General features: G+C 28.1%; 1 protein-coding gene across 3 annotated transcripts in view; it reads right to left on the reverse strand.

Annotated features, from left to right (window-relative positions):
• The window catches only part of LOC129960004 (lachesin-like), a 403008-nt gene that overhangs the window by 184574 nt on the left and 203016 nt on the right, over nucleotides 1–15418 (reverse strand). The window contains exon 1 of one of the 3 annotated variants that reach the window (XM_056073007.1): nucleotides 3680–3954. The exons of the other annotated variants lie outside the window; for them this stretch is intronic. Within the exon in view, the coding sequence (XP_055928982.1) occupies nucleotides 3680–3752 (73 nt within the window). The 5' untranslated portion in view covers nucleotides 3753–3954. Of the gene's footprint in view, nucleotides 1–3679; nucleotides 3955–15418 lie in introns of those variants that run through there. 3 annotated transcript variants of the gene reach the window in all.

A 15418-nucleotide genomic window follows, 5' to 3' on the forward strand; every position in this document is an offset into this window, starting at 1 on the left:
CAAAGATAAATGAAACTATCTATAATTTGATTAGAGACTCCACAGATTAGCTCCAGTTTTTTTAGTACCACAAAAGTAAAAACAGAGTTGAATAGTATTTATAAAGAAAAGAAAGGGCATAGAATGTAGAGCACTTTGAATATTTCTTCTTCATTTAAACTTTGAATATATTTATCCCCAAAATTATATGTACACTAAAACGCTGCAACTGTGAATCAAAACATCGAAATAGTGTTTAAGATTAAGTATCCAATCCCGGTGTGGGGGGACTTTTTCCTTTACATGGAACCAATCTCACTTTGAAGGGATTGTATTCCAATAAAACTGTCAAAGAGCCCCGACAGCTTATAGAGAAAGATAGAAATTCCACTAGACTTTGATAAATGGAAGCTATACGACTCACTTGTGATATAATGCTCCAAATTGAAATGTATGATTTTTCAGAAATAGTTTGAAATGTAAACAAAGATTTTTCCCTTTGAAGCTTTGATTTATAAAGAAAATAAACCCAGTAGATATCCCAAACTGCTAAAATATCGAGGAAAAGGGATTTATTGAGCATGAAGATTTCTCTTAACAGGTGTTTTAATAAAGCTGCATCTCTTAACAAACCATCAATTTTAATCTATCTCTTGAGAACTATATAGAAGACAAATAGGAAATGTTTTCATCAATTTATTTCTTGAGCTATTTTTATTTTATTTATTTTTATTAAGTAATTTTATTGTTTCTTTTTAATGAAGTAATTTTTTATTATTCTTTAAGAATTTTTTAGTAATACCATTGTTTTCAACAAAGTTGGAAAACTCCATATTAATAATTTATTTAGTTTAATTAATTATACAATTCGTTTAAAACATGAAAGTGTGCATTGTGATATTTCTAAAAAAAAAAAAAAAACTTAAAAAGAAAAACGTTCAAATAGCTAATTCAGATTATATACCATATTTCTTTAATATTTATATTTACTAAAATTTTTATTTATTTTATAAAAATATTATGTTTATGTAGAAGATGAAATTTCACATTTTAATTTTTAAAAAGAATACAAAATTTTCAAAAACCCATACTCTAATATTGGGATATAAAGTCAGCGAATGTTATATATTTCAGCTGACAAATGTTTAGTGTCTATTCTGACACTCAAGCTGGATTAATCGTTTAAGTAATTGATTTTCAAAGAACAAAAGAGAAAAAGTTCTTTTACCAAATAAATTTAAAAGGAATATGATGGTATAACAAGGAAAGGATATTATTAAAACGGATGTTAAGAGCTGATTTAATATAAATCTTTAAAGCATACTCAACACATCAAAAGAAGTTAGACGCATAATAATTTAACATTCGTGCCGAAAGTTGTTTATCTGTTTGAAGAAGATAGTTATTCAGAAAGCTATTTATCTTTTAATACTATCTTTTCCTGGTAAATTTTATATCAAAAAGCTAATTTTGCAAGACATTATAGCCTTTAACAATTAATACGTGAGAACTAATCAGAAGGAGAAAAATACATAACCCTAAAAAATACATAACCCCCAGCCAATACAAACAAGTTCATAAAAGCCAAGTACATGGACTTAAGTGTTCCACTTAGATGTTTACTTCAGTATTTCAAGGTTCTCTTCACTTAAAATTAATTAGATATTTCGATTAGCTGATGTATTCTTAACATGAGCTAATTTGAAGAAAGTAAACTATTTTAGGACAATAACGATAATAACAGGATGCTTTATTGCTAACTTCTACAGAAGGTATATTACTTTGAAATTCTGTGTATTGGTAATGTAAATAAGATTAATTTACATAATAATTCATTAAATTATATTTTATAAACCGAAGAAAATCATCGAACGCTTTGTCCTGTAATTGTCCTTATTGTTGGAAAAGAAATGAAAGCCTTTTGTTCTCTGTCATGGCGTCAACATCAATGATTGTTTAATCTGTCACTTCGAATAAGGAAATAATGAGCTCCAGTGAAAATAAAAATAATAATTATGTTTACAAATATTATAAATTTAAATCTCATAACTATATTAACTTAACTTTAAAAGTCTCGTCTACAAATAAATTATTACTTCGAGAAAAGAATTAGTTTAATGATATTCCTAATTGCTTACTTTTTGTATTATAAACAATTTATTTCAGTATATAAGACAAAAGTAAACTCAACATTCTGGCAGAATATTTACTTCTGCTTTATTGTTTCTTATCATTATTTAATATTTCCAAATATCTTGAATTTAATTTATTCTTCTAAAATTGTGTGTATATGAAATAAACATGCTATATATTATCATTTAAATAGTGTATTTATTTAAATATTAAAAATCATAAAAGTGAACAAAAGTTATTGCTGAAATGTTGTGCAAACTCAAATATTTCAAAATCATTAACGAATTTTCAAAATTTAACTTGCACAAGATAAGGGTAAATAATTTTTATAATTATATGTGTTTGAATTTTTGAATAAAATGTTATTTGCATAAGGATTTACTACAGTTTAATTTTGCCGTTTAAATGTCTCTTACGCAAATACTTGATACAATATAATGTTTAAATAAAATAGCTTATAAATATAAAATATATAAATAGATTAATTAATTATCAATTTATTAAATATGCTTTAATAAAATATTTAAGAACAATTGCTTTTGTTTCTGAAATAAATTATCAGGCAATTTTTGAATGAAAAGATAATACAATATTTTATATGTAGAATGTATAAAAACAAAAACAAATTATAAGTTTCATTAGATTACACATAGGATATTTCTTCGACAAGCTAATTACACATATTTCATTACCTGTTTAAAAAACAATTTTACAGACCAGTATTAAAGCCTTAAAGTGTTTGAAGACTAAGTTGAATCTTGAATATTATAATATAAAAATAATTTTGGTATGAAATTCTTTACTTCATATTATATTATAATATTAAATATTTTTCTTGTTTCCTAATATTTAATATCAAATAATCGTTTTTTCCCTATATTTCACAATCTATCTCTTTGATACATACTCTAAAATTTTTAAAAACATTTGTGGAAAATACATTCTTAATTATCGTTAAAATCCATTCTGCCTAAGATTACCACCAATAGAAATTAACGCCTTGACTGCAGTAAGGGTCAACGCTGATCGGCGAGGCCATATAAATTATATTGTAAGAAATTCAGCTTAACAATCAACATGCTAAATACATCAACACTTAATATTCAACTACAATATTGGGTACATCATTCTGAATTAGGATATTTCTCAATATGTTTAGAAATAAAACTTCGCTGGTTAATACATGCATCATTTAGAAATGTTTAATGACAAACTTATATTGTGAAGATGTACTTCTTTAGGGAAAGCTTTTTCATGTAACATTTTGTATATAATATTTGTAATAATTTGTATATTGCATTCCGTAATCGATTTCTCATATTTTCATAATATCCGAATCATAAAATAATTTGTTTCCATACAAAGCGCAAGCCATCCAACAGATATAAATTCCACATTCTCTTAAAAATACTTCTGAAAAAAAGAATTACATCAACTATCGTTAAAGCAACGGACCAAGGCCATCCTACCGAAAAAGGCTTATTTACCACCTGATTACCGCCGACATCAACTAGATACATCAACGCTTCTTTAAACAGAAAAAAAAAGAATCACACCATCTACTCACCGTCGGTTCCGCAACGTGCCCCTGTTGCAAACAGCAGCATCAACAGAGAGCAACCTGTAACAGCATCCATCATTTCTGACTTCCCGTTATCTAGCAGTCGGGCAAATAAGAAGCCAAAGGGGTGGGCATGAAACCAGACGGGGGAGGAAAGGAGTAAGGAGTAGGCCGGAAGAATAGAGAAAAAAATAAATAAATAAAAGAAGACGGCACAATAAATAAATACGTTTACTTTTCAACCACGTGGCTCTGGAGAGCAAAGATATAAGTCCGTTGACTGTCGATGTAGAGACGCGAGTGACTGGGGAAAGATAGCTCCCCCATACTCCAACAACTTGGGGATCGATACTCTGAGGGGTGGGGGTGGGAATGGGGGACTCTTTAGCGATATCCTGCCCCCCCCCCCTCCAGCGAAGCTTCGGACTCTTAACGTGATTTTTATTTATTTTTTATGTATTTATGTGTATCTCTGTATTCTGTTCCTCCATGTTCTGGGCTATTGTAAAGAAAAACTTTTCAGCAGAGTCGGAGGTAAACTTTCGCTGATGAAATAGAAATTTTCGTCTTCTTGAGGTAAGAGTTGTCTGGTGTTTCTTGGTTGCCGGGAGTTTTGGAGTGTTTGTTGTGAATGGGACAGTTGAAATATTGTGAACTAGTCAAAGCTGTCATGTTTGTGTACTTTCAGAATTGAAATTCTGGTTTTTGTACCAGGTAAGATGGTTTGAATTTCGAGTGAAAACAATTTGTGATTCAGTTCTTCTGTTATATATGGTGCATCAAAGTTTCAAATAAATTATTATTATTTGATTTTATTGAAGTAAAAGAGAAAAACAGAAAGATAATTAAGATGTACGTACACACTAGAAGATTTTTTTAAAATTTTAACTTTAAAATTCCAGTTTTTTCACAGTAGGTCATTAATATATGTTTAAACTCATTTCAGTGAGAAAAAAAAACCATATAACACTAATTATTAATTAATTAAATAATATTTAATGAGGTAATTAGCATATTTTTTGAAACATGATATTTCAAATTCTAATTTGTACCGACACACGATTCTAGTTGGAAATGATGCCTAATATTAGTCTTCATGTTGTCTGCTTCAATCAAGTTATAAAACAGATAGTTTTTTTTAACAATTTTTTCATCAACGATGAATAGAAAAAGCGAGATTTTCTCTGTCATTTTAACTTTTAAATAGCTATTAAAAATTTATTTCTATAAATATAACTTTGATTGAGGCACAAAACATCCGCTATTTCATACGGATTGTTTTGATATATAAATAATTATATTTGGTTCATTTCTTATTGAGTTATGATTGTTTTAATGAAGCAACATAGTGGAAAAATATCATTCTTCATAAAATGAGTTTAAAAAAACCGTAACTAGAGTTTTTAATGAAAGCATCTCAAGAAAAATAATTATAACTCGAGAAATATTTCGAATATTGACAATATCTTGGTACCGTTTGAAAGCTAAAGGATCAGAGAACATTATTAAGCAATAAAAAAAAATATGCGATATTTTGAACGATTTTCTAAGTTTCAAGTGTGTACATACACATTAAAGGAATTTTATTGATGAATAAGATTTAAAGCCTACCACGGATAGAAATTCATTATTTACTTACTAGAATTAATTTTATGAATTATGTTATCATCTATCATCATGTTATAGATTTACCATCATTTTATTATTCATTTTATGGGTTTCAAGACAATGGCACGAAGAATATTTTTATTTTCTTATCAAATAATTAGAAGTAATAATAATAATAAATAATTAGAAGATCTTATCAATCATGGATAAATCCTTCTTCTAGGAAACACAAGAGTTCTGTTTTTTATGCTCCATTGCAGCTTGCACGATCCGATTGAAACGAATTTGAAAATACCAAAAATATAAATACCTGCATAATTATTTTGTTCAAATAAATAAAGTGTAATAATTAAGAATATGTAATTACTCTTTCTCTGTATATACATAAAAATTTTATTAAATGTTTAAAATAGTGCAGTTGTCCTAATGATACGTGCAAATGACCAGTCATTATTATTCATCATTTTAAACAAAAAATTGTGACAGATAAAATCACATGCATGCTTTTTTTTTTCGTATAGATATGTTTTATATTACTACATAATCTAACATTTGTTTTTAAAGTAATATATTGTTTTGCATTCTTTTGTATTTAAACGTTTGGTATACTACATAGAGATTAAAATAGTGATTTAACAAAGAAAGATGAAATTATTTCACATATTTTTCATTCCACTTGAAGATTTAGTATGCTTCTCTAGACATCCCTTACAGCTGCTATTTTGGCCTCGCTTCATTATTAAATTATTCATTCATTAATCATAGATTTATTAAATGAAATAAGAGAGTAAAACGAAACATTAGTTCGAAGGGGAAATGAAATCCTAATCATTTATCTGGTAAACTTTTATACTAGCCCTCTAATAGGTAAGAAATATTGTTCTCTAAATCTTTAATAATCCAAGTATATATAAAAATAAATAATCCAAGTATTTATAAAATCCAAGGGTAATTGTATTCCCAAATCTTTCTCACTAGCTTTAAAGGTCTCTCTTTTTTAAAATTATCGTGTAAGTATTTAAACCAAATTTTTGGGTAGTAGCTTCTGAGGGTAAAGACTCCTGAGCACCCGAGGGCAGAAGTCTGACTTCTAGCTCAAATGAAGATATCACACACACTTGCACAACCCCTTTTCACAGGGGGGGGGGGGGGTCATTCACGCACCTCACAGAGAGAATACAAGGAAGAGAGCAACCATGCCCGAACCAGGACTCGAACCTGGAACGCTTAGTTCACGGGGAAGACGCACTACCCCTAGGCCAGGACGCCGGCTTTAAAGGTTTTATTCCCTTCACATAAATTTGTGAATTTTGGATAAGGCCGCGAAAAAGAATTTTGTGCCTTGCGAATAATAGTCAAAAAATTGGCGAATAATAGTCAAGAAATGTTGACCTTTGGCTTGAATCTAGCATTTCCACTGAATCTGCTATGCGAATTTGTATTTGAATACCTTTTTCCCCGACTTGTTGAAACAAAAATTTGACTTGGAATTATAGATGTAATTAAAACACATATCAAATTTCAATAGTTTAAGTCATTGCGTTTACATGCGTTGGAAAATACAGACCAATAGGTGGTCAACCCGTTGATTAATTTGTTTCAGAATTTGATAAGAATTTATATTTGGTATATTAAATCATGTCAACAAATTTTATCTAACCACCTCTTTACATTTTATAATTCTCAAATTCACTTGTACTCTTGCATCCAGTCAGACTTCTTCTGAACAGAATCGATTTCATTCACAATTCTACAAATTGTGTCTAAAATTCATTTATCTAGCTCAAAGCGTTTTTGAGTTATCATGCTCACAGACAGACGGAAGGACAGAAAAAATGTCAAACCTATGTATTTCAGACTTCTGAAACATGGATGACACATATGGGACAAAATCTCAGAATTCTGATTTTTTAGACGAATACAATAATTCCTATATATTTCTTATAAAAGAAAATAAATAACTATTGCGATTAATTATGTAATTCCTAAATGGATTGGAGAATTTAACATCATCATTTTTAATCTTTGCAGTTATTTATCCCCCCCCCCCCAAATGTATATTTATTACAGACAATATAAATACAATTTATCCCCAAAAGTATATATATTACACGAGAACGAAGTAAAATTTTATATAAAAAATATAACCTTGATCTTTTTTTCTTCGTTAAATTTTTTTTTATTAGTCATGAAACATTTCAGGTATACAAATTTTTATACATTTCATAATTCTCCCAATCATGTACCTACGCTGTTTAACTCGATGAAAGCAGAATTAAATTTAGTTATTAGTTATTTATTTAGTTATATACTGTTATTAATACCTTAACGAATTTATTAACAGTTTTGTCTAATTTTCTTTTACATTCCAATATCATTTCTTATATTTTATGAGCCGTAATTATTACATATTGTCTCATCCCTCTCAGAAATGTTCATTAAACTGACATTCCAAATAATGTCCTTATTTTAATTGCGTGGTTTACTCACTAACAACAATTTCTTGTAAGTTTCTTTAGGAGTTTCCCCAAAAATTATATTTCGAAGCAATATTTGGTGAAAAGAAATTACACGTCGAAATTTAAGAAACATAGAGATGCTTTAATAGCTGAACTTTTTTTCTTTGTAATTTTGGTTACATGCAATATTATTGATATTCATTTTATGTTGATGATACATCATTTTGAAGCCTTAATTTGTAACAAGTATTTAGGAATTAAAAGCAGCATATTGAATAAATTTCAAATATATTTTTCTTTTCTTTGCAGTAAATTGGTTGCTTGAAATTACAGATATGGATTATGATAAAATATACATTATAAGTCTTAAGAATTTGAATGTATAGTCTTGAATTCTATAATGAATAGATGAAGAGGAATTTAAAATCTCATTAAACTTATTTTAACCATTTTTAATGACTTTGAGGTTCCAATCTAGAGCGTTAGTTTTTAATGAAATTTATTAATTTTTTCCTCGCGATATTTCCCACCATTTTAGAAATCTTTGCTTGATAGAGCGATAAAAGACCACTCTAATCCATATCTTTTATGCAAAGAGATATTTAAAAAATAGTTGTGGGAAAAAATAGCAAATTGATATGAACTTATTTATTTAGCAAGTAATTTCTACGGTCATCTTTATTTTTTTTCTTTGCCATGAAAGAATATTCAGATATATAAAGACGTATTAATTATTTCGAGTATGCTCTGTCGAAGAAAGAAAAAACGAATCTAAAGTTAAAAAAAATAATTATTAATTTTCTTAGCAGATGAGTTTTTTGTTTTGAATTTATGTATTTATCTTAGATGCGAAAAATCAAAGGTTTATGTTCAAGAACTAACAAGTAATCCATTAAAATGAGAAATGAAACGGATGGCGTAATATTGATTGACCAAGAACTAAAATTTTATAGCTAGAAAATTATTCCTAAATATGGACAACTTTAAGAAAAGTAAAATAAATTGATACATAATATTTTTAGAATACAGTAGGCTGCAAATCTAATAAAAGAAATCAAATATATCAATTTATTATGAAATTAAGACGACTATATTAAATTTCTATTAATATTATTTCAAATTATATATTTTAGTCTTATTTGCTATTATAACGTTTTAAGTTAAAAATTTAGTTCATAATAATATTAAATTTTAGGAAAACCTTTTTTAATACATAGCATAACTTATAGGTACGACTGTATAAAGGGACGAAATTAAATTTCTCAAATTATATTACTTTAATTTTCATCACATATTCTCCAATTTTTTTAATAAAATAAAAAATTAAATTAAGAAAATAATCAGCATTTCATTATGCATTCTATTTAATGTTTTCTACACTAAGGAGTTCACATCATTTCCTATATACTGTGGAAATTAAGGTATTAGAAAATAAAGGCTAATACTTGTTTGTCTTGATTACCGCCTTAACACTTTTAAGAATACAAAAACAGACAGTCTGAGTTATATTTCATTAAAACATCAATTAACAATTTTTGTAACAGAAAAATTATTACTTGATGTTTAATGAAGGTTAATTATAATTATTAATTATATTATTTATTAATTAATGCTTCACAGTGATAAAATATATTGAGATAAATATATTTTATACATGAAATATTTCTTATCTCATTTTATCTAAAGAAAATAAAGAGATTTTGGCTCCTCGAAAAGGCTTTCATTTGTTGGAATCTTTTTTTTTTAATTTCTTTGTTTTCTACTCTCTCCACAAAAGGGGGTTAAAACGACCTAAAGAATGAAGCTGAACATTAGAAGTGAACTCACCTGGAAACACTTAGGAAAAGCCGATTACACGAAAGGAAATATTAAAAAGGGTTAAAGGATCCTCCCATATTCTTTCCATCCTTCACAGAAAACGAATACCGCATGACAAGAAGCTGGGGTTCGCACGCAAACCATGTTTTCTTTTCATCAAAAGCTCTTTATTTGTTATCGATGAATTTCGTTCCACCCGGCAGGAGTTATTCGAGGGAATTGGTTTTTTAAATTGAGTTCCGGCCGATTGTCTGGAGATAAAACCAGAAAAATCTGATTTGATAAACACAGCCACTTCCGAAACTAAACGTTTTTTCTGGCCTAAGTAGGAGTTGTATGAAAATGATTGAAGGAAAGTTATTCCAAGAAGTATTTATAGCTAGTTTTCCTTATGAGTCAACAAAAATTCAAAAAAAAAAAAAAGACCCTGAGTTAATACCAATATTCAAGAGACCCACACAAATGAAGTATTCTTTTTTATATTTCGGCGTAGAAAAAGTATGAGATTAAAATCTGGCGAAAAACAGAAAATAAATTTAATTTCTTTATAATAATTGAAACTTATATATGTAATGATCCAACCTTCAATTCACTAACATGGGATAATGACACAATGTTTGGGCTATCCTTTTTAGAAAATATCTGAGAACAGCACATGATAATTGCATGCAGAGGATGAGATCTGTTTATAAGGATAAGCATGGATTTTAATGAGGAAATTCACATACAGAAATAGCTACATTCGTATCACCAATAAATATTTTTAAAAAAAATATGTTTTGTATACGTTTTTACATTGGAAAATACAGTACACTCCCGAATATCCTGCGCAAGACTATCCGGCCTAGTTTTCTTTTATATTAATCAAATGAGGAAGGCAAGGCGTTGCATTGGAAATAGTGCCAAGACAATGGAAGTCGGCATCTACTACGAGCTTCTTACATGTCGTGCGCTAAATTCAAGTTGCGACAGGAAAAAGAGCAGCTTTAGGCCCGTTGTTCATTGTTTAACGAACCTCAATTGTTGCCGCTATTCCTGATTATAACTGCACAATACGTGCAGTATTCATAAATTCACATTCGGAGTGGTTTGAGATAAATAGAAGGCTTAGTACTCAATAAGAAGTGTGAAGTTGCGTATTTTAACAGTGAGTTTTAATACAAATATTTTGTCTTCTGGTATTGGTGGTCAAAGAAATGAGTTCCTAATACTCCGGCCTATCGAGGGTTTTTTTTTTTTTTTTTTTTTTTGTTATCTGGCCTGCACTTCCGCCACATTAGGCTCGATAGTCCGATTGGAATACAAGATTTTAAATTGAACCATTTAAAGTTTCACTATCTAAATGATATTAGATAATTCACAATATTAAAATTTTAATTGTTGTTTAAAACAGTAATAAGACGTTTTCTAATGAAATCCTAACTGTTTTATTCATATAAAAGTATTCAAATATTGGGAAAAAAGATTTGCAAGTATGATGTTCGATACATTCTTAATGCAATTCAATTTAATTTGTAATTCCTTCAACTACAACTTCTTGTCGGCTGACCAATTCTGGCCATTTTTGAGTTTACTAAAAACATTTCTAAATTTTAAATTAAAATTTAATAGCTTAGGTCCCCGTAATTATTATCATGTAAAAACAAACTTCTAAAATTCAATTTTTATTACTTTAAATATGTCATCGGAAAAACGATACAAGAGTTTCTGATTTAGATCTTTCATTTTTTTTAGCTTCCTGTATAGCTATTTTTCCTCTCACTGAAACATAATAAAAATGATTTTGCCACCAACCGGTTTTTTTTTTGAAAATATAAAAAAAACAACATAGTAAATTATTTTTAATGCTTCTTGTAGCTGCCAAGATGATTTATTGCGAAATAATACCGAACATGGAGAGATGCCCAGAAATAACTTTTTGTTCCACCATTACTATTTATAGAATTACATATATTTTCATTGCAAAAAAATGTCAGAAAGGAAATGCCGTTTTAAGCATTTATGGCTCTTTTATGTTCTATGCAGAAATGAATTTAAGCGACGATTCGTTTGTCAAACATGAAGGTGCACTTTTTAGAGCTTTTAAATGTGTCATCTTATCTCAAATCAGCCACTGTTATATTTATCTCCTTTAGATATTTGCACCAACGATGTATAAAAAATGGATATTATAATTTTAGGGATATGAGACGGGAATATTTGTAAACAATTAAAAAATCCTCATTCTTTTTAGAACGAAAAGATAAATATTCTCTTACCCTAACCCATCCAATATCTAATGTATAAATCTATCTCTTTGGAATGTCAAGCTCTGCTTAAACTGTGTATGTGTTTGTTTTGAATGACTCTCTCTATACATTTACGTTAGAATTGTTCTGATAATCTTAATCTAATATAAAAATCGATGAATCTTGATATTTTTGAATCGATTAATCTCGATATTTATGAATCTATGAATTTTGATATTTATGAAATTCTGAATGTTGATATTCATGAATCTCTGAATGTTGATATTTATGAATGTCTGAATGTTGATATTTATGAATGAACAATTCTTGATGAAAATTAATATGTGATACTTTGATGTTTTCCGTTGGTTTCCTGCCAAGATTAGAAGTTTAACTAAACTCCAAAAATATGGGTGGTAGGTATCCATTCTGGAAAATATTCTGAATAAAGTGATGCGCATTCATGTTTCACCCATAGTTAATCAAGAAAATTCTTAAGTAGCTAACTGGATTTTAAGGAAGCAATTCGTTAATAAAATATCTAAATAATTTTGCCCTTTCCTTGTCTTCGGATATCTCTACATGTTTACAAACTTGGAACGCTTTAACGACTAAGCCATGTAGGATAATATATATAAATGTATATATGCCTGTGCATGTATTTGTAAGCATAATTTTGCACATGCGTGGCCGAAAAGAAGACACTTTTAAAATTATAGCTTCGATTTATTCCACCAGGGACCATAATTTGTACAGGAGAGAGGCAATGATAAACTGCAGTCTGTTTACATCGAGATATAAGAGCTAAGCCATCGAAATGTTTCCCTTTAATGATTTTATTATGAGATTCTGATAGAAATTTCTTTACCATGTGTCGATTTAGACAAAGGAATCTTAGGTATCTTTGAAAGGCATGTACAAGAGTTAAGGATTTTTATCTCCGACACATTATGTTTTATTTACTTAATAGGATAAAAAAAATCACTTCGTCATAAATTCAAATTTTTGAAGATATGAATTATTGAGAACTTCATATGAAGAACTGAGTACGCCACATTATTACAAACTAAATTGTTTCAAATTAATAAATTAATTCCACATAAGAAGTTCTAAATACTGAAATGAAATATTTAACTTGAGCGTTATGTTGAACTTCGCGATTAAATTTTGATAAAATCTCATGATAATAAATATTTTAAGAAATGATAAAAATATTTTTAAGATACATTTTTCTCTTGATAGAAATATTTTTAAGAAATATCTTAGAAATATATTTTAAAACTTTCATGAAAGCCAAATTACTATATATACATAAATGGAGAACAAAAGAGTGAAAGGTCCCGAATATTCTTAAATGAAATATAAATTTAAGACCCAGATCAGCTTTTAAATGATATGATTATTTCAAGAAATTTGTAATTCCTGTAAAGTGCAGGGAATTGAAATTAATGAAACAGATTTATTAAGTTGCGACATCGCATCATCGAATGTGAGGGACAAATATTCTGATTTTCTGAAATCGAAACTATAATTGGAATTGCAACAGAATAATGTTGAGAAGTAGAATTCTAAAAAAATAATAATAATAATAATACTTATTCTTCCGAAATAAATCATGTTTTATAATTGTAATCGAAATTTTGACGAAAAATTAATAAAAAAATGAATAAAATGGCGCTATTATAGCGTATATCACATCTAAAGCAACAATTCTTCAATTGATTCGTTTGAAAAATGTTAAAAAAATGTATCCGGATTTTTAGATCTATAATTAATTGCTCTTTGTCCTTCTCTTTCTCAACAAAGCAGATCTTTACTTGAAACAGAATCCTATATATATGATCATATTAAAAAGAAGGAAAAATACAGAGAAAGATAGATTCTCTCGTAATAAGAAATTCCAGAGGAAATCGAAGCTCATATTACGAAAACAGAGAAAGAATCTGTTATTCATATCTGCGTAGAAAGAATTCAGTGGAACCAATTGAGTCGATAATGAAATTTGGCTGAAAGCGATTTTTTTTTCCTTCTATGAAAAGAAGAAGTTTAATATCGATGGACCTGGACGAATTTATAGCTGTTCGGAGGATGATAAAAGAACCACTTCGTATTTCAACTTGACATCTTGAGAAACTCTCACTGCTTGTTAGGATGCCATCAGCTGGACGGAACGTCGTTTATCACACCAATGCGTCTTCTGAATGATTATATTAAGGCGCTTTTATGTTTATGGGAATGAATAATAACAGCTCTCTAGCTTATTTGAAGTGTAATATGAAACCTCTAAAATGTTTCTTAAAATTCAAAAAATCACCTATATATATATATATATATATATATATATATATATATATATATATATATATATATATATATATATATATATATATATATATATATATATATATATATATATATATATATATATATATATACTCTACTATGCGTATTACAAAAATCTCTATTATATTGGTATTCAATAACTGAGAATTAAAAACTTCAGAATTTTCAAGAAGTAACTGTAACTCATGATAGGGAAAGTGTATGCTATATCAACAACAAAATATATGAATTGAGCTGCTGTTTTTATGTTTGAAAGCATTAGTGTATCGTCATCAAAATTGGAATGATCTAATAAGTAATCAGTTAATTGGTTGAGTCTGTTATGTGCACTCAGTAGAACGATCGAAAATGTGGTCTTTCTTAGGAAAAAATAACTGTGTACGTTTGTGTATTTATGTTTATACGAAACTATGAATGAGAGTAACTGAGTAATTTAATCTTGGATAAATAAAAGAGGCCAAACCTCGAAACAAGCGAATGCATCTTGGATAGATAAACGCATAATTTATAGGTATTGAGGACATAAATCAATGAAATTCTGAATTTAAATTAACAATATAGGAGCACATTCAGCTAAACACGTAGGTAAACTAAATAAATGACATCTAATGACTTGCTATATCATTCTGAATAAAAGACATAATATCTAATGAATTGCTGTTTAAGTCAGAAAAACTAAATTATTAGGTTCTTTCTTTATTAAAATTTGTCTTTTATAAATTTATTTCAAAGTTTGTTTATTCAAAAACTAAATGTATTTTAAATATTCTCGCAAAGCTAACATGTGAAAGAATAATATTATGTTTATTTCTTTATCATATTAAATTCAAAATTCAATTTAAAAACAATAAAAGATTACTTTCAATAATTTAAAATCTTTTCAATATCTGCAAAATTGATCGGATGGTTCAAGCAAATAAACAAAGAATTAATTATAAAATGCCTCAGAACAAAATAGTTTAACTAAAAGTTTCAAAATATTAACAGATTGTCTTTACAGCGGCGGTTTCCTATCGAATCATTTATATTCAAAGTAAAATAGCAATTTACAAGCTAAAAAATAAAAATGTATGTCAAGAAACTGCTTCAAAATATGCCATAATGTTATTTATTATCGTACCAAATTTGATAATATTTTCTTTTCCAATTATCACTCTTCTCTATTCAATAAATACTAGAATATTAAAGAAGACCCTCGGGAACTTTTCGTTCAGCATCGTATACTTTAACCATAGAAAGAGATGTTTTTATTTTCATTTTCTGTCTCGAAATTCGAGCTATATTCTGAG

Source organism: Argiope bruennichi, chromosome 2, assembly GCF_947563725.1.
Source record: "Argiope bruennichi chromosome 2, qqArgBrue1.1, whole genome shotgun sequence".
NCBI lineage: Eukaryota > Metazoa > Arthropoda > Arachnida > Araneae > Araneidae > Argiope > Argiope bruennichi.